Source organism: Rhizoctonia solani, chromosome 13 (assembly GCF_016906535.1).
Source record: "Rhizoctonia solani chromosome 13, complete sequence".
Taxonomy (NCBI): domain Eukaryota; kingdom Fungi; phylum Basidiomycota; class Agaricomycetes; order Cantharellales; family Ceratobasidiaceae; genus Rhizoctonia; species Rhizoctonia solani.
This window is the reverse complement of record NC_057382.1, coordinates 1,571,671-1,596,104: the sequence shown is the minus strand read 5'-3', so window position 1 is coordinate 1,596,104 and position 24,434 is coordinate 1,571,671. Positions and strand designations below refer to the sequence as shown.

General features: G+C 46.6%; 8 protein-coding genes across 8 annotated transcripts; 5 read left to right on the top strand and 3 right to left on the bottom strand.

The window, feature by feature from the left end:
• Positions 1–2,268: 2,268 nt before the first annotated feature.
• RhiXN_07331 (Retrovirus-related Pol polyprotein from transposon TNT 1-94) lies at positions 2,269–6,158 on the top strand (the record flags this gene model as incomplete). The annotated part of the gene is made up of 11 exons (XM_043327147.1): positions 2,269–2,375; positions 2,423–2,678; positions 2,720–3,102; positions 3,153–3,269; positions 4,752–4,926; positions 4,985–5,122; positions 5,170–5,247; positions 5,327–5,518; positions 5,604–5,686; positions 5,736–5,871; positions 5,928–6,158. 11 exons carry the CDS (start codon positions 2,269–2,271, stop codon positions 6,156–6,158), a joined length of 1,896 nt encoding a protein of 631 aa, XP_043185619.1.
• A 1,461-nt stretch (positions 6,159–7,619) lies between these two features.
• On the top strand, positions 7,620–9,500 carry RhiXN_07330 (alpha-1,3-glucanase; the record flags this gene model as incomplete). Its single annotated transcript, XM_043327146.1, has 7 exons — positions 7,620–7,726; positions 7,787–7,984; positions 8,041–8,317; positions 8,376–8,838; positions 8,891–8,974; positions 9,031–9,185; positions 9,237–9,500. The coding sequence occupies 7 exons, from the start codon at positions 7,620–7,622 to the stop codon at positions 9,498–9,500; spliced, it is 1,548 nt and encodes a 515-aa protein (XP_043185618.1).
• A 334-nt stretch (positions 9,501–9,834) lies between these two features.
• RhiXN_07329 (alpha-1,3-glucanase) lies at positions 9,835–12,804 on the top strand (the record flags this gene model as incomplete). The annotated part of the gene is made up of 16 exons (XM_043327145.1): positions 9,835–9,899; positions 9,958–10,045; positions 10,112–10,124; positions 10,180–10,258; positions 10,321–10,423; positions 10,486–10,564; positions 10,615–10,706; positions 10,755–11,021; positions 11,072–11,184; positions 11,641–11,700; positions 11,759–11,846; positions 11,903–12,045; positions 12,111–12,229; positions 12,273–12,365; positions 12,421–12,512; positions 12,568–12,804. 16 exons carry the CDS (start codon positions 9,835–9,837, stop codon positions 12,802–12,804), a joined length of 1,731 nt encoding a protein of 576 aa, XP_043185617.1.
• Positions 12,805–13,868: 1,064 nt separating this feature from the next.
• RhiXN_07328 (aldo/keto reductase family protein) lies at positions 13,869–15,328 on the bottom strand (the record flags this gene model as incomplete). The annotated part of the gene is made up of 10 exons (XM_043327144.1): positions 13,869–14,036; positions 14,096–14,252; positions 14,309–14,492; positions 14,564–14,641; positions 14,701–14,813; positions 14,869–14,947; positions 15,002–15,014; positions 15,073–15,096; positions 15,151–15,214; positions 15,267–15,328. 10 exons carry the CDS (start codon positions 15,326–15,328, stop codon positions 13,869–13,871), a joined length of 942 nt encoding a protein of 313 aa, XP_043185616.1.
• Positions 15,329–15,768: 440 nt separating this feature from the next.
• RhiXN_07327 (asparaginyl-tRNA synthetase) lies at positions 15,769–16,537 on the bottom strand (the record flags this gene model as incomplete). The annotated part of the gene is made up of 5 exons (XM_043327143.1): positions 15,769–15,793; positions 15,850–15,908; positions 15,965–16,025; positions 16,074–16,155; positions 16,210–16,537. The coding sequence occupies 5 exons, from the start codon at positions 16,535–16,537 to the stop codon at positions 15,769–15,771; spliced, it is 555 nt and encodes a 184-aa protein (XP_043185615.1).
• A 380-nt stretch (positions 16,538–16,917) lies between these two features.
• On the bottom strand, positions 16,918–18,036 carry RhiXN_07326 (asparaginyl-tRNA synthetase; the record flags this gene model as incomplete). Its single annotated transcript, XM_043327142.1, has 5 exons — positions 16,918–17,085; positions 17,139–17,318; positions 17,373–17,475; positions 17,649–17,901; positions 17,964–18,036. The coding sequence occupies 5 exons, from the start codon at positions 18,034–18,036 to the stop codon at positions 16,918–16,920; spliced, it is 777 nt and encodes a 258-aa protein (XP_043185614.1).
• A 304-nt stretch (positions 18,037–18,340) lies between these two features.
• RhiXN_07325 (FAD-dependent oxidoreductase) lies at positions 18,341–20,031 on the top strand (the record flags this gene model as incomplete). The annotated part of the gene is made up of 3 exons (XM_043327141.1): positions 18,341–18,994; positions 19,048–19,163; positions 19,221–20,031. 3 exons carry the CDS (start codon positions 18,341–18,343, stop codon positions 20,029–20,031), a joined length of 1,581 nt encoding a protein of 526 aa, XP_043185613.1.
• A 1,451-nt stretch (positions 20,032–21,482) lies between these two features.
• RhiXN_07324 (polygalacturonase) lies at positions 21,483–23,184 on the top strand (the record flags this gene model as incomplete). The annotated part of the gene is made up of 9 exons (XM_043327140.1): positions 21,483–21,749; positions 21,807–21,888; positions 21,988–22,006; positions 22,058–22,171; positions 22,226–22,392; positions 22,450–22,530; positions 22,583–22,744; positions 22,810–22,935; positions 23,003–23,184. The coding sequence occupies 9 exons, from the start codon at positions 21,483–21,485 to the stop codon at positions 23,182–23,184; spliced, it is 1,200 nt and encodes a 399-aa protein (XP_043185612.1).
• Between the last annotated feature and the right edge of the window lie 1,250 nt (positions 23,185–24,434).

The window sequence follows — 24,434 nt, the reverse complement described above, 5'->3', positions numbered from 1 at the left end:
GATAAGGTAGGCCCTCGGATAAATTTCTGGCTTCGTTGAGAAAAAAATCAGGGTATATCTCTGTATCAAGATACATTTGTTAGACCAAAAACGAACAGTTGACGATCAAAAATGTGTTAGTATGTTTTGCACAAGACAGAATACAAGCTTTTCTATTACCCAAACGGTAGATATATTTAAGCAGTTTGCGATCAATTTGCTTCTTTGATAGCTGGCTATTGGGACCTTAGGTTATCATAGCATACAATTGGCTTTGTTTCTCATTCATGGTAAGCCATTCATTCATCGGCAATTTGCGCAAATTCAACTGCCCACAAGTGCACTGATTAGTAGTGATCAGATAAAGTAGAATTCCAATGTCTTTGATAGTTACACACGCGTGATCCTCTCCATTCCCTTTAAACTTCCTTTTGTATTTGAGTAAGCCCCAATATAGCAAATTGCCTTTCAATTTACCCAAACGTATTTAATCTTTACATACTCTTATATTCCCTTACTTACGATGTAGTTATTTACCCAACAATACATTGTTTTATTCTGTCATACAGTGCTCCTGTTGGGTGTTTCCTCAATATTCATCTAGGTGCGTCACAAGTTCTCTTGCATTTGTAGCTTTTCAGCATTTAACGTCGTACAAAACGTATTTATCCTTGCACTTAATAGTAGCGAGTCGGCTAGCGATCATGAGTATTTAACTATGTAGCTTGTATTCAACCAATAAAGCGGTGACATCGTAAGTCAAGAGCTCTGCCCGGCCTCTGGTTTTAGCGCTTTGTTCCGCATTAAAGGAGGCGTCATCCATTGACCGCTAACTGACTGTGGAGCCACGCTTTTTGATGGCGCTTAGGTCGCTTTTATCAGTAAATCCCCATTTTCTCCTTTTCTCGGACAGATTTGACGATTCTGAGACGGACACTCTGCGCGTCGAGCCTTTACATCTGTATATACATTTTGTTTTATCCCATTCGGCTTTGTTTTGGCTGCGCACTCCTTTGATTGCGACCGCTTAGCTCAGCATACGAGAAACTCGGTGGCAGTCCATGCGCGCAAGCTTACTAACACAGTCCGGGGGACCGCTAACTAGATTGAGTGAGCAACCATACTTCCCAATGACTATCACAATAAAAAAAGGCAGCAATTACAGGCTCTTGAAAAGGCCAGGGCCAATGTAAGTGTGTCAAATAGATCTTATGAATTTTTTTGATATCATGGTAGCAAAAACGTATAAAAACAGCTCATTTTGACAATGAAGACAACAACAACAAAAGTGTATTCAAGCCACTGGACTTGTACAATGACTCTGAGACATCACTCTGCAGACTAGGAGTGGATGTAGTCTATATAGGTTGGCTCTTTAAGCAGATTATGCAAATTAAATGACTTACTGGAGCAGCCCCTGACCCCTGTGGCTCCGAACTGGATCATCCTCCAGCTTATCCCAATTCCCCCAATTCTTTGACTCTGACTCTTCTGATTCTGAAGGAGATTCCGACTCTGGCTCTAGCAGTGGAGAACTCCATGGGAACTTAGTTATTACCGCCCACCAACTGTTGCCCAAGCGCAGACAGCACTTGCCACACTTGATTCTGCACGCCGGACCCAACTTCCATCAGGTGGATACAAGTACAAAGACCTGGACCGGATCACTGCTGAGCGATACACTGCAATACAAGCCTGTCTGAACCAATTCCTTGAGGCTGAGCCAAAAGGAAAGAAATTTATTCAGGCATCCAAGGATGCAGCACGTATGCATAATCGAAGAGATACATATGCCCAAACATCCGTAAATGGACCCGTCGACTCATCAATTATGGTGACTTACCTGGGAATATCCAAGGTTGGTGGAACGTATCCACACTGGAGGATGAGGATGTCATCTGCAATCAGGCTTCACTTACAGAAAGCTGGGAAGTTGGCGGGTGCACAGGATGTGGTGGACTTTCTGTCTGATCCAGAGGTTCGGAAAACACTGGACATCAAGAAAAAGATTAGTCTTCGAACAGCACAACGCTGGCTCTCTCGGCTGGTTTTTCTTGCGATCTGAACCTGTGGGCCAATACTTTGACGGTCACGAACGACAAGATGTAGTTGACCGGCAAAAGGTATACATACCTTTCCTGAAGAAAATCGAGCGGCGGCAAATAATTTATAATCGGGATGGTGTTGAAGATCCTACACGTCCATTGCGATTACTACCTGGCGAGAAACCATTATTTTGTGGTTTCACGACGAGACAATTTTTTACGCAAACGATCGTCGTAAAGTTCGATGGGTCTTTGTTGGAGAAAGCCCAGTACCACACAAGAAAGGAGAGGGTGTAGTTTAATGGTGGCCGACTTTGTGTGTGAGTTTGGGTGGTTGCGTGGACCGAATGGGTAAGTTGCAGTGGAATGTGTATTGCTGAAACTCACAATGAATCTAGTGAATCTGCGAGAGTAACAATGTTTCCCGGGGGCGACAAAGATGGATGGTTTACAAACGACCGTGTCATTCTTCAACTAGAGGATGCTGTCAAAATTGTCAACGAACACTTCCCCCAGTTCACTCACATATTTGTGTACGACAATGCTCCTTCGCACACGAAACGCTCGCTTTCCTCACTTTCCGCTTATGGAATGCCCAAGGGTCCGCTTCTGGACTGGCCTTACTACAAGGACAAGGACGACAAACGCGTGTTTGTGAGAATGGAGAATGGTTTTCGCCCAGACGCTCACCCCAGGAGTTCTATGACCCAAACGAACCCAATCGTTTCAAGGGAATGTCGTGGATTCTTCGAGAGCGCGGTCTCGGTCATCTTGCCGATTTGAACGCAGTTTGCACGAAGGGATGTGAACCAGGGAAGACTGACTGTTGCTGTCGTCGGGTAATGATGAACCAGCCAGATTTCAATAATCGTGAATCAGGCTTACAAGAGGCTGCTCGAGAGCTGGGAACTGAAGTGGTATTTCTCCCAAAGTACCACTGTGAGCTGAGTATGATAGAGCAAGTCTGGGGATACGCAAAAAGAGACTATCGAGATAATCCCCCTAATAGTAGCTCAAAAAAGTTGAAGGAGAACGCACTAAAGGCATTAGAATCACCCCCAATTTTATCGATGCGCAAGTATGCCACCTTATAACTCTACTTTAGTTGGTTGTTCACTTTTTCATTAGGTTCGCTGCTCGTTCTCAACGTTTTGCCGATGGATATGACCATGGTATGGACGGGTCCCAAGCTGCTGCGTGGCTACAACGATATTCAACATCACCGAGAGACCCAGCACATATTCCGTACGACGAGATTGCTCCTAACTATGTACTACAACAAACAATTAAATTCTTATTTTCAATCGCTCTTTCAACTTGGAACATAATTTCAGTCGGTCAGTAGGCCCCCGGACTATGTTAGTAAGCTTGCGCGCATGGACTGCCACCGAGTTTCTCTCGTATGCTGAGCTAAGCGGTCGCAATCAAAGGAGTGCGCAGCCAAAACAAAGCCGAATGGGATAAAACAAAATGTATATACAGATGTAAAGGCTCGACGCGCAGAGATGTCCGTTCTCAGAATCGTCAAATCTGTCCGAGAAAAGGAGAAATGGGGATTTACTGATAAAAGCGACCTAAGCGCCATCAAAAAGCGTGGCTCCACAGTCAGTTAGCGGTCAATGGATGACGCCTCCTTTAGTATCGGCATGAAGATAAGTTTTGACTAAGACAAAGCAGGTGATCATATACCAACCCAACATAATGGTTTGTAACGTACGATCTGGATGTCCAGAGTCACGCCATCGGGAAAAGATCAAGTCATAATTGGCTGTACAGTAGATAGCGATACGGTTGGTCTCCCAACGTTAACTTGTCGTCTGTAGTCCTCCGCAACCGGCCCTGACACGCCAGTAGCATGATCCGGGTCGCGTGACTTGTTCGGCCCTTGGTCTGCATGATGATAATTGACATCATATTCATCCTCCTTACGTTTTTGTGAGTCAGTGACAGGTGAATTTGCACAATTGACGGGATGCCTGGACATGAGGTTAATTCAATTTTAGGGCACCGACAGGCAACACTTATACGCATACATCTGTCCTGGTGTCCATTTCGAATGTTAATGTTGTTGATGAGTTTGTTTTGTGAAACGTACACGTCCCGAATAGCTTAAAGCCAAAGTTGGGAATGATTTGCGAATGAAAATGAGCAGCCGGAAACTGTAATTGCGCCATCGCACCACGCATTGAGGGGTGCTCAAACACGCCAGCCCTGGTGGGCCACAAGAAGCCAACCGAAAAGATAAGACTGTGGCGGTTCTTGTTTGTACTCGCTTTCTTAATCGCTGACCAATGGGCTCGTATCTATGCCAGCAAATGTTCTTCCCACGAGCCCCACGAGCAAGAGCACACCATCAGACCCCTTAATTTGAACACACAGGCAGAGAGCCACCAACGTTCACTCCAAATGCAGTATTAAGATGATCCATGGCCTGCGCAGAACGACAAGGAAGCCTCCGAAGAAGACCCCAATTCATACATAGTCCAAATAAACAATGAGGCGGCGTTCGAGAGTGAGCCAAATGAGGAATGACGCACCTTCGGGTTGGCGCTTATTCAGACCCCGGACCGGGACCCCACACGGGCAAATAAGAGCGGGCAACCGCCCCATTCGAGTACTCTCTATCGACCACTACATCCCCACATAACTACCTTTCGTTTTTCGCCATGATCACTGTCGCAGTTACCCTTGGCCTCCTTGCCGTTCCTGCCTTGGCCACTCCTTTAGCACATCCACCGAGCCTCTCATCCGCGGCAATGTTGGACTCAACCTTGCTCCTGTTGTTTCCCACCCATCTGCCGAGCAGGCCATCATTCCGAACCAGTACATTGTCGTGCTGAAGCCTGAGGCTACGCTCGACGACCTTAATGCACATGCGATGGCCGTGCAGTCGCACGATGAGGTGAGAGATATGAGCCGCCACAAGGCGCAGTCATGTGGCTTACGCGTTTGTTTGTCAGACCAGCCCGCTGACCGACGGACCTGGGCTGACACACATCTTCGACGGGGTACTGAAGGGTGTGGCTGGCAAGTTCAGCGATGCGACGCTTGACAAGATTCGTGCTACACGGTTCCTCAGAATGATGTTGACGAGGACGGTAATGGTCATGGTACTCACTGTGCTGGTACCATTGCATCGAGGAAGTACGGTGTCGCCAAGAAGGCACAGGTCCACGCCGTCAAGGTTCTTGGCTCAAACGGCAGTGGTTCCATGGCCGATGTCGTGCTGGTGTTACTTGGGCCAGCAAGCAAGCTCAAGCTAAGGCTATCGAAGCTATCAAGGAGTTCCGTGCCATGGCAAGACCTCGCACAAGGGCTCCGTTGCCAACATGTCGCTCGGTGGCGGCAAGTCTCCTGCTCTCGACCGTGCCGTTAACGCTGCTGTCCGCAACGGAATGCACTTTGCCGTTGCTGCTGGTAATGACAACAAGGATGCCTGCAACTACTCGCCTGCTGCAGCCGAACTTGCTGTGACTGTCGGTGCCAGCACCTCGGTGACGACCGCGCTTACTTTTCGAACTTGTGAGTCCCTTCTCTACATATTGAGAGAGAGGTTAAATTCTGAATCGTGGTTTACAGCGGCCTTGCGTTGACATCTTTGCCCCTGGTCTCAACATTTTGAGCACTTGGATTGGCAGCAAGACCGCCACCAATACCATCTCGTAAGTAGATAATATGTTGTTAACATATCCTTCGCTCACATGTTTCTAGGGGTACTTCCATGGCGTCCCCCCATACTGCAGGACTCCTCGCCTACTACCTGTCTCTTCACGGCACAGCTACCTTCAACCCCGTTCTTTCTGATGCCAGCAAGGCTTTGGTCTCGAACTGGAACCCGACTGCAGCAGTCATGGCAATCCTTCCCAACTGGATGTCTGCTTTCATCCTGCATCGTTCATCGAGAAGAACATGCCCGTCTCGGTATCTGTCGAGTCGTTCTACAACGAGGATGGGACACTTGATGTGACTCAGTTCGGTGGCATCACTCCTGCTCAGCTTAAGCAGGCTCTCATCGATCTTGGTGAGAGGGGCAAGCTCAGCGCACTTCCTGAGAATACAGTCAATATCCTGATCTTTAACAATGCCACCGACGCCAAGGGCCACCTTGGTACTAAGTTGATACCTGTTGTATGACGGACATGTTTTGATTTGACTTGATGCCAGTATTTGTACAGTAGTCACGATAGCGATTCCCAATAGTATATCTGCGTTCTTTACGAATCACGGTGTGAGCAGGAACGCGTAAAGAGAGAATAAGCTCCCCAGCGTTTATCCTTTACGACCTACAGTCAAGAATAAATCACTTGAGTGAATCCTCAGCATTACGAAGGTGGAATTGTTACTTTGCCTGACAACGTTTCTTGGTGAGCTCTCAGGGGTTTCTCATGTGGAGCTAGTTAGCCTTCGCCTGCTAAGCGTCTGACAATGGTAATATGTATCTATCAATTATGCATATACGGACGGATTTAATCCTCTCTTGAGTTTGGCTATGAGGTTTGCTCCGTCCGGTTCCACTGCAAGATCCATCGGAGCTCGTGAGCCCGAAATGCTCGAGAAGTATAAACAATATTACCATGAGTGTCTCGTTTAAGCTTCCCGAGAATTTCGGGCTCACAAGCTCCGGCGGATTTTGCAGCGCCAGTATAGAGACGAAACCTCCTAGGGCTATCGCTAAGATGAAGTTCACGCTATGCGTCAAAAGAGTCCCGCCCCCCATTTAATAGTTGGAGTATTATTTTTTTTTTTTCGTTGCACTGTGACCTTCTGGTTCTGGAATTATCCCCTTACTATATAACTACGGAAAACCTCATATTTCTAGTAGAAATTTGTCCTGTGGAACGGGATATAGTATGATATATCTTAACAGATGATACATCGATATTTATCTCACCACAATATGATACAAAGTGTTTAAAATTTATGTTTTGTTTTGTGACTGCATGTGGGAGAAGTTTTTATTCAAGTAAGGTGAGAGCTCGCTTCCCTCCCCCTAGGCTTTTTTCTGGTATATATTTACTTGTTGTATTCACCGTACTGTATCAGGTTGCACGGGAAGTTATATTTCTACATGTGCAACCTATTTCAAATAGTAGCACCCGCAGCTCCTTTCTTGGGGCGTAATTACATTTGCTCTTTTGTCCCACCACATATCTTTGTTCCGAATAAACAACAAACAGTACCTCAAATGAGTTCTCTCAATGTCGACAGCGGCCATGGTCGAGTTAAAAAGAAACGATCGTGAGCACAGATCTATTGCTTGATTTTAGACCGCGCGTTGACCGACTCGGACGTTGATCGTCCCGCCCACTCCTTCTTCGTTAACGCCTGTTTCATATTTGTATCCATACTCTACGGCTCTTCCGCCTAATAAACTGCAAGCTTCCTCTCGCGTCTCGCTCTTGGAATTTTGAAACCTCGACCTCGTTCTCGTTCTCGTTCTCGTTCTCGTTCTCACTCTCACTCTCGTTCTCGCTCTCACTCTCGTTCACCTTCTACGCTCGCTTGCGATCCGCTTGAAGACATACCGGTCTGGTACCCTTACGTTGGACGTTCATTACTCTCTCTGACTATCACAATACGACCTTTGGATTAATTATGTTCTTTGCTCTCTCGCTTATCATCGCTCTCCTCTCTATGGGCTGGTCCCTTCCTCTCCCCTACAAGGTCCGTCAAGCGGAAGGTGAAAAGTTTGTTGTGGCCCAGTAAGTCTCCTTTGTGTGGCACATTCCAATGCCAACTCATTTCGGGGGGAAATTATGTAGCCATATGGTCGGCAATACCTTCCCTTATACCTATGATACCTGGCTGGCCGATGTCAAACTCGCACATGCGAACGGGATTGACGCATTTGCGCTCAACGTCGGTACAGACTCGTGGCAAAAGGATCGAGTCAAGGATGCTTTTGATGCTGCCAGAGATTCGGGCACTGGATTCAAGATGTTTATGAGTTTCGACATGGCGTATGTCTCGTCTATATACTCCCCAAGTCTTCCACTTATGCATTTACGGACCTTAGCGTCAACCCGTGCGCAGGTCCCTCGGACGCGGCAGCGCTCAGAGAGTACATAACGACATATGCCTCGCACTCTGCACAACTCAGGTACAACGGCAAAGTCTTTGCATCGACGTTTGCTGGAGAGTCGTGTACGTTTGGCGCTGCGACGACCGAGCAGGGCTGGAAGGAGCAGTTTACGGATCAGTTGACGGGGGAAAATGCTGCATTGTTTGTTCCTAGTTTTTTCATGGATCCAGCTAGGTTCAAGTCGTTTAGTGCGATGGATGGAGCATTTAATGTAGGTTGTTTACTTCTCGCTCGGAACGGATTGACTGATTGGGTGGGTGGTTGAGTAGTGGAACGGCGGGTGGCCAACGCAACTATCTGCGGCTAAGCTCTCGCAGACAATTTCGTTCCTCAACTCGAACCCCGTTGACGCTTCCAAAGCTCCTATTCCGGTACCTCCAACGCTAACGCCCATCGCCGGCGTCGTCTCAGCCTTATCGACCCTATCTCTCAAACAACGTGATGATTCACTGGCACCCGTTGCTGAATCCAAATTAGCAGCCGCTCTAGCTGGTGCAATTAATTTGGATTCAGATACTTCTATTAGCGCCAATCTTGGTACGTCTGGCGACTCTGGTGCCGGAACTGTATATATGGCCTGCGTGAGCCCATGGTTCTATACACACTACGGACCCGATTCGTTCAACAAGAACTGGATCTACCGATCTGATGATTGGTTGTACAATACCCGATGGGACCAACTGATTCGGTCGAGGAATAAGATTGATATTGTTCAAATTGTCAGTTGGAATGGTGAGCATCCGAACATAGGTTGGGAGTTGCATGCTTATGTTTATTTTTGTAGATTATGGCGAATCCCATTATATTGGGCCTATCGAGGGTGCACAGCCCAATTCGAATGCCTGGGTTGACGGCTTTGATCATCAGGGTATGCGTTATCGTTATTCGTAACATGTCTGAGAGGCTAATTTGGTTCACCCCCAGCATGGCTCCAAATGACTTCTTACTACGCAACTGCCTTTAAAACTGGTCAATACCCTACTATCGACAAGGATCAAATCTTCCTCACAGCCAGACCCCATCCTGCTCATGCGGATGCCAGTGATGACCCAATCGGAAAACCAACTGATTTTGAGCTGGTGAATATATGCATACACTTGCACTTGTCTCAGTTCTAACATCTCTATCAGACCGAGGATGCCTTGTGGGCCGTTGTTTTTGCTACTGCACCCGCCAAAGTTACACTCTCTGCCGACCCCGCCAAACCCGAGGAGTTCGATGTCCCCGCCGGGGTATCTAAACTCCGAATTTCCTTGGTGGCGGGTCAAGGTATTGCAGCTACCATGGCACGTGATGGTGCTACATTGGTCGACATGAAGCCGGACTTTTATTTCGACCCAAATCCGACCACATACAACTATAACGCTGCAACATTTACTGGGACTGCGGAGTGAGCGTCTCATCTTTCGATGAGTTGATACCAATTGTTGTAGATTAAAAGTTGAATCAATAATATTGAATATGAGTGCTGAAGCGCGTCGTTCACCTACAGTGCCTCCACTTTTGACTTCATCTTAAGCTTCTATGCCCGATCACTTGTAGGTTGTTTTCTGATCGAACCTCTATTTGTCAGAGCCGATCATTAAGGTCGGAGTTCGGACTCACATACCATCCCCAATTCCACGCACAGAAGATTCTACTTATAAAAGCAGCACATACCGAGCAAGTTCACCTACCCCCTTCCTCCTCGCACCTCTCGTTAAACCTTTGTTCATAGTTTAAAGTACCATGTCGCTAAACGTACCCATAGTCAAGCTAAATTCTGGTGATAGTATCCCAGCCGTGGGACTCGGGTAAGCCTTTTCCTACCCTACCAACCGTAGATTATGGGGGCATTAATTATTATGATAGGTGCTGGATGGGATCCGTTGGGGGAGGGGAACAGGCTTATGAGATGGTTAAGCTTGCCTTGAGGCTAGGGTATCGTCATTTTGATACAGTACGTCGTTTCCTAAAGTTCCCGATGCGCGCTCGGGGTTAGTAATACCGGCTGCGTTCCTGATAGGCCTCTCGATATGGTATGTTCCCCACGTATGCGGGGTAATTGTGAGAGCGTCATTCACGGTCCAACAGGCAATGAAGAGGGTGTCGGGCGGGCAATTCGAGAATCAGGTATTCCACGATCTGAGATATTTGTTACTACAAAGCTGGTGTGAGTGCCCAAGCCTGGTCTCTACATTGGCCCGAGCACCACTGAATTCCGTTTACCACTAGCGACTGGGACCACGACAGCCCTAAGCGGGGTCTGGAAGGCAGCTTAATGGCTCTTGGATTGGACTACATTGACTTGTACCTCATGCACTGGCCCATGGCTCGGGTAGGTGGTAGAGATGGTAGCAAACTATCTTACACCGTTTTATACTTATTTTCTGTCACGAGAAAGGACGAATCCTTCAGCCCGACGAGTCTCCCACATTTGTGGAAACATGGCTTGCGATGGAGAAGCTTCTCGATACAGGTTTGTTGCCTGATTTTGTTTCAGTACGCAGCTAATAGCCCTGGATGCAGGAAAGGTCAAAAATATCGGAATATCTAATTTCAGTATCCAAAATATCAATGTACTTTTGGAGAAGGCCAAGGTTATACCCGTTGTCAACCAGGTAAATTATATTGTATTTGCTTGTGTCCAAATTTGACATTTTCCATAGGTCGAACTCCATCCATGCTATCCTCAGAACAAATTAATAGAATTCTGTCGAAGCAAGGGTATATACCCTACTGCCTACTGCCCTCTCGGACAGTACAGGTCACCCTTCTTCTCAGATCCAGTGTTTATCCGGGCAGCCGAACAACTTAGCAAAGAGCTCTCCAGGGAAGTTACTCCCTCACAACTAGTTCTGAGTTGGGCTGTCCAACGTGGCACCATCATAATTCCCAAGAGCTCCAATGAAAGCCGACTTAAACAAAACCTCGATGTTGGTGTAATCTTCTATTTAACAAATATTTATACTGAATATTCGTGTAGATCATCACCCTGCCCAAGGCTATATTTGAAATTGTTGACAACTACCACAAGGGACCAGGAATGCACAAGACCTTGGATGAGTACACTCTTCGTGACCCTGGGACCGTCGGCGGGTGGACTTATGAGCAAATGGGCTGGAGTTTAGATAGAGAGGGAAGTGTTGTCTCCTAAGATAATCATAGTTTGATCTATCTTGGTTTCAAAATATGGGTATGTGCATAAGTGCCGACAGGGGACAAACTCCGCTTGTGGTATATGCTATCCGTCAAGGTCCAAAAAAGATTGGTACCCACAAAATTCAGGGGGTCACAGTATGTATATATCGTTGGCAGAGAAGAACCTTAGTTCGTAGACCCTTCCTCAGCATCACCAACCATTGGCAGGAGTAAGTCTAAATCATGGAATCGATAATCCCCATGGGCATGACCTCACTATGAAAAGCTCCTTGATTGATGGGCGCCTGTGTAGTGACTGGTATCACAAATAAGTACTTACCCGAACTATTCTACCACCATCATTCACACAACAAGCACTGTCTCCTATCAGAGCCCTGATAGCAACGTTAACAGTATGGCTATTCCTAGTATCAAGCTAAATACAGGGTCGGAGATACCTGTGGTTGGGCTCGGGTAAACGACAACCTACTCGTCCAGTACCCCCTTACCAACTAACTCCACAATTTGTTAGATGTTGGATGGGAGCTCCAGGAAGAAAGGAGGCATCTTATGAGATAGTGAAGAAGGCCTTGGAGATTGGGTATCGGCATTTTGATATGGTAAGAGCCAATGTTGGACCTTGAAGTTAGTACGCCTATTAGCATTTGTTACGCAGGTTACCAGATATGGTATGTATTTAGGTTATCAATCTATTCTGGCCGCCATTGAGTCTACTCATAGAGAACGAAGATGCGGTTGGAAGGGCACCAGAGACTCGGAAATACCCCGTTCGGAGATATTTGTGACAACAAAACTTATGTGAGTACTAGTGCATCCAATGAGCCCATGAATGCTCGGCAGCATCCGTGCTCATTTCTGATTAGTGACTACGATCACGATGATCCTCGGAGAGGTCTAGAGAAAAGCCTAAAGAAGCTAAACCTAGAATATATAGATCTCTACCTCATGCATTGGCCCATGGCTCGACTGGACTCAATGGAAGGTCAGGGCATCGTGTGCAGTCTCCCATTGACTCCCCACCTAAGATTCGACATACAAGCTAGGCAAAGTATATCATCCTGAAGAATCGCCTACGTTTGTTGATACCTGGCTTGAGATGGAGAAGCTCCTTGACACAGGTCTTACCTACTCCTTTCAATCGAAGTTCTTGTCACTAATTCGAATTCGAACCAGGCAAAGTCAGGAGCATTGGAGTATCCAACTTTAGCATCAAGAACTTAAATATACTAATCGAGAGAGCCAATATTGTGCCAGCAGCCAACGAAGTATGTAGTGGGTCGGGTTAGTACTCGGTACTAAATTATTGAATTATTGAATTAGGTAGAATTGAACCCGTCTAATCCTCAACATGCACTAGTCGATCTTTGTAAAAGCAAAGGAATCCAGGCGATAGGATATGGCCCGCTTGGACAATACAGAGCGCCGTTCCATACGGACCCAGAGTTACTTCATGCGTCTGAGAAACTGGGGGGGAGCGCTTTCAAGGAAAATCTCTCCCTCTCAGCTGGTATTGAGCTGGGGTGTGCAAAGGGGGACTATCGTGATACCAAAGAGTGAGAAAAGGTTGAAACTGAACTTTGAGGTAAAAAATGCATGGCCTATGTCCAAACACGTCCTCTAATCTCAGTCTAATCAGATCGTCAACTTACCGCAGGACATTTTTGAGATTGTGGACAACTACCACAAAAAACCCGGAATGCATAGATCTCTCGACGCGAAAACGCTAGAGGAGCTAGGATCAGTAGCTGGTTGAACAATGGAGCAAATGGGATGGAGCATTAATCGTAATGGATACATCGTCCCATAATCGAAGCCATTGAATGTATGCACGTAACCATTGTATTCCGACAATGTTGATAAATGCGTGTTCGGTTGAATATATGCATCATCTCGGTTTCCAGTATCTCTATTGACTTCCCTATAGAATTGGCGCACGCTATCACTTACTATGAACGCCAACAATACAGAAAATGTGTACGATGTCCAGATTTTGTCAACCATCGGCACTCAGAAACACAGAATCCGCGGTTCGACAGCACACAGCCAAGCTAGGATGCGTATTCATGCAAATACTGGCCGGGTTTCACCAGCACTCCGCATATAAAGTGTGGGTTTTCTGGACACAAAAAGCCGCACTTTTGGGGTTCATCGTGGCTTTGACCCAAAAGAATTGCCACGATGCTTGTTACCACACAAGTCCATTGATCCAAAGGATGGGTCGCCTCAGGAGATTCATACCTTGGCTTCATTTGAGGCTTCTGGCCTATCGCTTTCAGATTCGAGTATGTGATATCATCACAAATAGAACTAATTACTGTGCATATGGGTTTCCCCTGCTTCACATAATTTTGGGGCTTCAATATCCTGGCCCACCCCAATGAACTTGGGCGCTACTTATGTTTCGCGGACTGCGCACCGTACTCACGAGCCCAGCGTTCAAAAATATCTAAACGATCCGATATAGGACCTGCATTTGTCTAATCCGTAGTACAACGAACTGATTCGATGCCCTGTTTGAGGGTTTCTCAATTGTTGCATCTGCGAGAGACAACGCATATAATTTGAAATGTTTGATTACTATATTCTGTGAATATTGTGGGCTTCGTTCTTTTAAATCGATATTATGATTCGATGACACTGCCATTCTTATCCATACCCCAACCAAGTTGGTCATAAGTCCATCCAAAGGCTCCACCGGGAGGATCCTTGAACACTAGAGTACCGTGAACACCTGAAGTCTTGTGGAAGTTGTCAATTATGTTCATTGCGTGATCGGATAACCGTGTGACCTATTACAAAATATTAACATCATTTACCACCGCTGTGCCGTCACTAAAAATAGACTTACGTTGAAGTTATCCTTGAGCCTAGTTTCTTGAATGGATTTTGGGATCGGTATAGTTCCGCGTTGTAGTGCCCAGCTGATCAAGAGCTGGGCAGTGGTCAGCCCCTCGGACTCGTTAAGAGATTTGAACTCGGTGCTATCCGCGAAGAGTTTAAAGTTCCTGATGGAGTTTAGATGAGGCAAAAATCCAGCTATATTCATGAAGATAACGCTCACCTTCCTAACGGGCAGAATGCAGTTACCAGAATGTCTTTGGATTGGCAATATTCAACAAGTTTGAAAGATGGAAGCGATGGGTGAAGCTCGACTTGGTTAGTGGCTGGAATAACTTTGGCCTCAGGAAGAAGGACTTCCAATGTTTTGATGCTGAAGTTTGACACGCCGATACTCTTAACTTTACCTTTAAATAGGTTTGGCGGGAGCCTTCAGATGAGTACGAATTCAGAGGCAATCACATGAGGGTAATCGTACCACTGGAGAGTACTTGTTCCATGGCCTTCCATGTCTCGACATACGTCGGGCTTTCTTCAGGGGACAGAAACCGATTATCTAGTCGGTTGCATTGACTCGAAATTAGTAGACTTATTAAGGAGTATTTCCTTGCACACCTTTTGGGTCGGCAGCTTGGGGCCAATGCATCAAGTACAGGTCGACGTAATCAAGCCCAAGATTCTTCAAACTGCGGTCAAATGCTTCTGCCACTCTTCCATGATCTTTCCATCTAAAATGGCATTATTGTAGTTTAATATTAAGGAAAAAACATAGCAACGCCTCACGTTAATTTGGTTGTAACAAAAATCTCTTCACGGGGCACGCCCGAATCGCGAATAGCCTTTCCTACGGCCTCTTCGTTGCCTGATTTCCGAGACATCAGAATGATAGGGCACGTCCGAGCATTTCAAGTCCTACCATAACCAAATGCCTATGTACCGCAGTCTCAATTATTCAAAGAATCCAGGCTATATGCTGTCATAACTTACCGTGTCAAGGTGACGGTACCCAATCTAAGGTGGCATGAGACCTCGTTTCTGAGTATAACAAGTGACAGATTGACCAACCTTGAGACCTTTAAGGACCATATCATAGCAGGCTTCGGCTTCTCCTGGCTGGCCCATCCAGCATCTATTGAGCATCATAAGTATTGTAAGCTATCGGCGTAAACCAATTGATTTACCCTAGGCCGACGGATGGTACAACCTGACCATTATTAAAGGTAAACGTAGCGGGAAATAACATGGTTTCCAACAATGTTTTGGGAGGGGAGTGTGTGGTTGTGGGGATCAGGATATTGATAAGGTGTCCACCTACGGCCCGCTTATATGTAATGCGTCCGTTGCACGCTTTGTTGATGTCAGTCCGGTTCAATCCGAAAGCGCCTAGTGATCGATGTTAATGACCTCAACGGTCGAGGCTAATGTGATTCTGGGGAAATTGTGTCATCCACCAACTAGGTGGAGGCGGGGTGATTGCAAAGGTACAATCCCTCGAAAAGCGGAGGTTTGCCCGTGGAAACTGCCTGGCCGCACTGTTATGGATACCGGACCGGATGACGCGTACGCTCCGACACTTCAGATTAGCTGATTGTATATCGACTTCTATTCACCAAACACCGAATTACTGTTTCCGAGTCAAAACACGCCATATTCACACTATCTAAATATCTAATGGACACATATTTAGGGGGTGGCGCGACCAGGCCAGCTATGAACATAATCGTTAGCCAGTAGACTGTACTACAACGAGCGAAAAAAACTAACCGAGGATACAGGGAGCACTCCCTAACCGTAAAGCGGTTGGTAAGCCAGGCCAAGAGTCGCTATCACCAAAGTTTTAGTACCACACGAACTCATTATATAGATATATGCGTCTTACCTCGACACCCAACCCATATCCACCATGTTCGCATGTGCCGTATTTACGTTGGTCGGTGAACCTATTTAAAGTCATATGTAGCCCTGAAAATCAAGCCAATACAACCCACCAGTAGTATGGCGCAGGGTCAATTCCCTCGCGCTTGTAACCCTCAAGGAGTTCCTGCATATCCGCAATACGCATAGATCCCCCTAATCGCCAGAAATGAGGGAATTTCCGAAACCGTATCAATATATAGTACATACCAACAATCTCTCCAACGTTCGGCATAAGTAGGTCGCAACTCTCTGTGAAAGCTTCGTCTCCGGGAATCTTCTTCATATAGAAAGACTTAAGTTCCTTCGGGAACCCATAGAGGAAGATAGGGACGTTTAGTTGATCCGTCATTTGACGTTCGGCTGCCTCGGCAATGTCATCGCCAATAACGTGGTCAACCATTTCTTCAGTCTCTTCATCTTTCCTTTTGATACCATTCTCGACGAGATACTTGATAGCGTCTTTGTAGTTCATTCGCATGAACGGGCGTTTGGGCTTCTCAAATTTGGGATGCAGTTGGTAGACCAACTCAGCCATCTTAGGGTCTTCCAGCAAGGTGTCGATGGTTTCGCATATCTAGCAAGAAAGTTAAGATCTGGGCACTGGTACAGGTACAGGTACGAGCCAGGTGCTTACTACAGCCTCTATATGCGTCATCAATTCATCAAAGGTAATGAAAGCAAGCTCAGCCTCCAAATGAGTGAATTCACTCAAATGTCTGCACAACTATAAGTCTCTGGGTCTCAGCAACAAAAACAACTAACCTCCTAGTGTGACTGTTCTCCGCACGGAAACTCTCCTGTACAAAAAAACATCTCCAAGACTAGGAAGGCAGGTCTCAAGGTACAATTGCGAACTTTGAGTTAGGAAAGCTGGCTGGCCGTAATAGTCAAGCTTGAAGAGAGTAGCTCCGCCTTCTACTTGAGTTTGGACCAGACACGGAGGAGTAACTTCGACCAAAGAGTGTTTGGCATAAGTGTGCCTGAAAGCCGAGAGACACCCGATCGAACTCGCAAGACAGCGGAGGCTGTCTCTCCACGAAGGAGCAAATGGCGATTGTCGTACAGCACTGCTCCCTCGGTTTCCTATTAGGCTAGGTCAGAATTTATTTGACGATACAGACATCTAGCTCTCTTACTTCGTTGAATTTAGTGGAGTACGCTTCGGCTCCTCCAGGGGCAGCTCCTAGCAATTGCCAGTAGTCAGCGGCTAGCTCATGTCCACCGGGTGCTGTCTTTCCCTCAGGTACCTCCGTGAGTGTACCAACGATTCTGACTGTAGATTCGGTCATCAGTACGAGGGCATCATAGGTTTGGGACTGACAAAGGACAAGTAAGAAATTGCGGTACTCCAAAAACACGTATACACCTACTAGCTGGCCACTGAGAACACATTGCAGGTAACCGGTTCCATCTCTCAGGACGATGAAGGTAAGCCCCTTCTGCTGCCTTAACCGATGAACCCAACCAGAAACGCTGATACGTTTTGAGCGTAGCTCAGTACAACCTTGAATCTTTGTCTAATAACGCAATATCCTGGTTAAATATGAGCAGATATAACTAATGGACACTTGCCTTTATCGCGGACGGTAACGATGGGTCTTCCTTCAATACAATCTTCTTGCTCTCTTCGAGCTTCTGTGCTTCACGTTGGCGTTCTGTGCCTCTTTGCAGCCGCCGCTTCTGCTTTCTTTGCTTTCTCTTTTTGCTGCTCGAGTCCCTTCTTGGCCCGTTTGAGTGCGGCCCCGCTGATAGGTGCATACTCGTCCGATGGTCCTTTGCGGATGAAGATGGCGACCTCGGTGCCTTGGGGCCCACCCAGTGCAGCAACCGGAGTTACGTAGGGAGATGCCTCAGAGCCATCCCCTTTGTCGTCAGACCCTGTAGTCTCATCCACGTAGACTGGGTGATGAGCCAGCACACAGATTAGCTATCAGTGTGCTGGACGTCGCGTGACACGATACCTTTGGGTTTGCTCTCAGATGAGAGACCGAGTTTCTCAGCTTGCTCAGTAACTTTATCAACAATCGATGCCATTGCGCACAACTGGAATGGTGGTGGTTGCGAGTAAGTAGGAATTTGAGCCAAGTCATAGCTGATCTAGGAGATTGTCATGATCGACAATTTGACTCAGGAGCCGATAAGATAAGATCAACCCTGTGCTTCAGTCTTGATCGTGATCGTGACTCGTGATTTTCGTTTGGCCCAACCAGGCGAAATGATAGAACCACTCAAATATCATACGTTCTTCTGGATCATTCGAGCTCGACCTTGAGTATTTAATCATCTCAATTCTTCTCATTGGTGGCGTAGGACCTTCATTTCCCTCTGGCATCTTGGAATGGATACTCTAGTCAGCTCTGTAGCATCGGTGGCGACCAGTATAAGAGCTGCTTTACAGACTGTGGGACGATTGTCCAGCGATTATAACGCCGTTCTATATAGGATATCTCAATCTCCTGGCATTCCCTCGTTTCCGACAACAGAATATCACTGGTTGAACACGGTTCCTGAATCTGCTCGTTTACCACACGCTCCCCAGACACGCCTTCCGGAACGGGCTGATATTGTGATTATAGGAAGTGGTATAACTGGCGCTCTTATTGCACGGGCACTGCTTGAGCACCCAAACGCTTCGGATCTCAAAATCGTTATTTTGGAGGCTCGTGATGTGTGCTCTGGTGCTACAGGTCGTAATGGCGGCCATATCAAGTGCGACCCACATTTATTTTACCACAAATACAATGTCCTCCACGGAAGGGAATTTGCTGAGAAGGCTACACGATTCAATATGGCCCATATCGATGAAGTAATTCGCATCTCTGAAAAGGTTGGGGGTGAAGCCAGGACTGAGGCTCGTCGCGTTGAGACGGTAGATGCCTATTTTGATTTGGCACTCTTTCGTCGAGCCTGTGAGAAGGTCAAAATCTTCCAAAAGGATATGCCTTTGGAAAGCCAGGACATCAAAATATTTAACGGATCCGAAGCACAAAACGTAAGCTCCTTGATACCATGCACAATCCTGACCCCAGAGCTCATACGACTCAGACTTTCGGACTTTCGTCATTGTGTGTTGGTGCAATCACAGGTCATGCGGGAGCAATCAATCCCTACAAGTTGGTGACAGGATTACTCTCATCACTGGAAGAAAAATATCCAGACCGGTACGCTACCCCAGCTAATGAAATTGATATGTGTCTAACTATAAGTAACAAATTTAGATTCTGTATTGTTTCTCACTGTCCTGTCAAGGATATCAAAGAGCCTAGTTCTGAAGATTCGCGCTACACTCTGGAAACCGAAAAGGGAGAAATTACCGCTTTGCATATTATCCATGCAACTAATGCACACGTTGGATATCTTGTCCCCGGGCTGCGCGGCAAGATATTCCCTCTACGTCAAACCATGACCGCTCAATCCCACCGAGCTTTTGCACAGCCACTCAACTCGCCTACTCAATTCGGCGCAAGATCCTTTTCGTTCTTGTACTCTGAAGGCTTTGATTATCTCACCCAACGTCCTGACGGAACGATCATGCTCGGTGGCGGGTTCGCTCAGAGCCCTCAACAAGGGATGCTTGAAGTCGGTGTTGGGACTGACGACTCATACGACCCGACTGGGGCTGCGCACATTTGCGGCGCCCTAAGCGTGCTATTTAAAGATCCAAATCATCAAATAGAAACAAGCGACGCGAATGGCGAAAACAGAATCAAGTCTATCTGGTCTGGTTCAATAGGCACTTCTGCCGATGCTCTTCCTTGGGTTGGGAAATTGCCTACTCGCCTGACCGGCCGAAACGTCCCAACAGCCAACAAAAATTCACGGATCGCCCCACCAGGAGAATGGGTCTCTGCTGGATATAGTGGCGAGGGGATGGTTAACGCTGCGTTGTGTGCCAAGGCATTAGCAATGATGATCCTCAAACCCAACGAGGACAATGTTTCGTCATGGTTCCCGGAGCAGATGCGCGTTACGGAAAGGCGATGCAAGAAGGCTGATCCGACTACCTTATTGCAAGATTTGTGGGATTAAATAACAGAGAGAAATAAATCTCCTTAAATAACATACAGGCATTTCTACGTTACGGATGCCGAGTGCGCGTATAGCTGTGTTTGGGCTTGGCAACTAGTATAGAGCCGGTGGCCGATCCTAATCCCAAGTTCTGATATTCCCGATAATCCTCGCGCCTTCTCTTCCCATACTGATTGATTCCATTGTAAAATTTTAGTCCGAAATAATTAATTTCTGTCTTCCGAGTACAGTTCTTTTGGCGTGTAAGAAGACGGGGTGAATGCGGCCCGCTCTGGTTATGACATCCTCTTTTAAGCCTTTGAATAGCCCTAGCCTTTGATATTGGCCCGAGCTACCTATAGCCCCCATATATCATTTAACTATCTCTTATGCAGGTTGTGTAGCTTTATTCCCACATTGATGCAGCGAGCATGTAGCGTACAGAGAACTAGGTGTTCTGAAGTGAAGAACTCGGAGGATACCGACTCAGATGCTACTTTTCTGATCGGTCGGTAAAGGCCGAGTGGCCAAGCTAACTGATTCTCTCGGGCCCATGGCTGTTATACGATCATAGCTCGTACTTTCACAAACTGCACATTGTGGCTCTGAGCGCGTGGCGGGTTGCGGCGCGGACTTATTCGCTTAGAACAGATTCAAGTTGGTGTTAGGATACGGCGGCGGATACCGGTTGTTGCAATCGATATCCTCCAACTTAACCTGTGCTCTTATCGGGCTGTTCGCGTATATGATGCGTATATGTATGTGCATATATAGTTAACTTTCCTGATGCACACCGCCGGATTTGAACACTCTTAGTGTATTGATTTCCGGTTGGGAAGGTGTAGCCGACTCTCAGGTGACCACTGATGCCTACGTATATAACGTTTTGCCTGAGAACTTTACTATTGGATACCGTACAACTTTATTCAAATCCTGTGGTTTTCAATTTAAGGCTTCTTGTAGCTTCCGCTCAGGCTTTGAAAGAGGCGACTTGAGGGTTGTCGGCATGGTTATAGTTGAGTAAAAGGGATGAAAGGCGCATATAGACCGTTTGTGGGATTGGACGAATATAGTCCACGATGGCACTGTGGGCTATGTAATCATAAAACGCCCAAACACACGATTTCCCTTCCCCTCTTGGTAAACCCAACTGCTCCACTTGTCGATTTGGGTCAATTACTCCAAGCTACAGTAGCACTTGATTATAATTAGGTGGATTCTGGCTTCTGGAAGTCACTTCTCCAAATCATCGTTGAAAATTGGCGGATTAAATCCTCCATTAGGAAGTGGCGGCGGGCTCGGACCGCCTGACGAAGTGCTCGACCTTCGGTAACCCCTTAGGATTTCTACGGCCTGTGTTGAGCTCTTCAAAGCACTCTCATGATAACTAGCCGGCCCGGGCCCCGAAGATAGGCACAACACTATAAAATGAGATTTATCATAGAATCTTGCTCTGTACACCATTATCAACGATGCTTGTAACTCGGTTGCTTCAGTCTTCATTGGTAGCTTCGTTCTGGGGACTTGCCACCGCCGGCCTCATGAACCGAACGGGCTCTACGTGTGTTATTACTCCAGGCGGGGAGGGCATAGATGACTCGCAAGCAATCCTCGATGCGTTTGATCAGTGCGGTCATAACGGGCGTATTGAATTCCAAAATGCGACTTACCATGTCGAGCGAGTGATGAACACCACCGGCTTAGTTAACTGTACCGTTGATATTAAGGGGACGCTCCTAGTGAGTCGGTTGGCGTCGACGTATCTTTCGATCCATTGACATACTATACGTATCCAGTGGGGCACTGATATCAAGTATTGGCTTAATAATAGTCTACCAATCGGATACCAAAATCAGAGTTCCGCTTGGTTCTTAGGAGGTACAAATCTCCGAGTACATGGTTTTGGATATGGAACTATAGATGGAAATGGGCAGGCGAGTCAAGTTCATTTGGCTAACTATAACATTTAACTGACAGGGGTCCTACAAAAGATTTGGTTGGTACAAATGGAGACCCTATGGCTCGTTAAACTGATTTAGGTTCGAAGGTATGACTACACCAAAGGAGTTTCAAATCTTCCAGGCAAACCGCACTCCTTGACTATTTGGAAAACCAAAGACTCAGTGTTTGAGGGGCTTCGCTTTGTACAAAGTCAGATGTGGTAAGTATCCGGGATACCTAACAATTAACTTCGCCCAGTAACCATAGTTTGTAGGACTATGACTATTGCACATTCAGAAGACGTGCTCCTAGAAAATATTTTTGTTTCTAGTCATTCAAGCAACGGCTACCCTGCACGGAATACGGATGGTGCGGATACTCTGGCGTCGAATCGTATCACATTCCGGGGTTGGGAGATTGACAACGGGGACGACAGTATTGGTATGCATTCTATAATCTGTTAGCATTCTACATAAACTAAAACAAGAGCGAATTTAGCACTTAAAGCAAATTCGACTAACATATTGATGGAGAATATGATACTGCGGAGAGGCCTCGGAATTGCAATGGGCTCCATAGGTACACTTTAGAGCGCGGCTATAATTCATAAGTAATACTAAACTTTGTTCAGGGCAATACAACGGCGTTTACGAATATATCGAAAACGTGCTTGCTAGGAATATCACATGTATCGGAACCCGTTATGCAGGCTATATCAAAACATGGACTGGTATTCAACAGAGTTATCCTCCCAATGGAGGTGGTGGTGGAACTGGCGTAGTTCGCAATATCAGTGAGTTGCCCTGTACTTTTACTTTGAAACCTCTCACAAGATTGACGCACGTCTTCGTTCACCAGCTTGGAAAGACTTCCACTTGATAGACGTGTACCAACAGCCCGTCCAACTTACCCAATGTACCTCATTCTCAGGAGCTACAGGAGGATGCGACACTTCCACCCTTCAAATCTCAGATGTGACCTGGGGTAAGTCCGGCCTAACACATTCTACCTTGAGACCTGTGTTTATCTTTTATACCCACCCAACAATCAGGTCCAATGACTGGCAACATCACCTACAACATCCTTGCACGACTCCAGTGTAGTGGGGCCGCACCATGCCAGAACGTCCGATTTGATGGTATGAATGGGATAAAGGTTAATGGGACTGGTGCAAGAATCAAATGCAGTAATGTTGCTACTCCAGTAGGGTTCAACTGCACTGAGGGCTTGTAAAAAATCACTGGTAAAGAGCTGGAATATAGGGCTACTAGTTGCTATACTTGTGATTGAATACATTTACATTCCGACATCAAAAAATAACCTCATTGCAGTACAAAGCTCATTGCCCCCCCCCCCAGTGCAAGTGGTTTAGCATGCGGATTACTGCCTTGCACACTGAAGTGCATCCGAGCGAGGCGGATTGGCCATACCAGACTCAAAACGATCTGTAGTCGTATTAAGATTCAGATTACAGCTCACTCGTATAGCGCAGTTACAACACACAGGAAGTTCAAAACATCCCATATACTATGCTACCTTTTGTGGCTCCATCTTGAGTAGTTCAAGGATAATTCAAGTTGGCTCCTTGTACGTACAGAGGGGTCACATATTCCGACTTGCTTCCTTAAGCAGTGTGTGCCCGTATTGAAATTTCATCGGAACCATCCAGTATGAGAATATTCAACATTTGCTTTCCTGCCATTGTCTATAACTCCACGAGTCGTCTGTTCCTATCCACCGATGGTCGATTTGCGCCACGTCCATTTTTTTTCTCGACTAAACTTCATTCTACATGTTCTGGCTCGGGGATACCCCGAATTCGAAAGAACCGCACATATCATAGCCACAGGTATAGGGAGGAGTAGCTACAAAAGGTTGCAGTTGTTGATTTTGATGGTGTGCCAAGCCGTCGTAACATGAAACGAGTGGCCCAGCAACTTATGATTGTACCTGAAGAAGAGGGTATTTCCAAAATTTCACCGCGAACGATGATCGGGCCGGCACCTGGCTAGTTCGTATTAGCTATTCACCATGCACTAGAGGCGATTCAAGCTTTAGTAAATAATCTCGTACTTCTAGTTCCATAAAGCTCGCCAACTGACTAAATAGTCATGGGAGTAGTAAATCGGCAGGATCTAATCGTGAGGGCAAGGCAAATCCGGGCAATTCCGCGCCACTTCACTGGCCCGTTCAAGACCCCAGCCACATCGTAAAGGCAAAACGATGAAGCAGGTCGTCCATCGACCTTTCCTGATTCGTCCGCGCCCTCTGTACAATCTGCGATTAGAGCTCAGACCTCACGTGCCATAATTCCCCCTGACGAGACTTCAGCCATCTTGTTAGGCTTTTTCGACCCAATGATTTAAGTGCGATGGCCATTCCATCGTTGTGCACAGGTTGATCTTACTTCTCTTTCCTCCATTACTAACTGGCATACGGCCTATCGCGTGGACTTTATTGGTTAGATTGAGTGTCAATGAAAT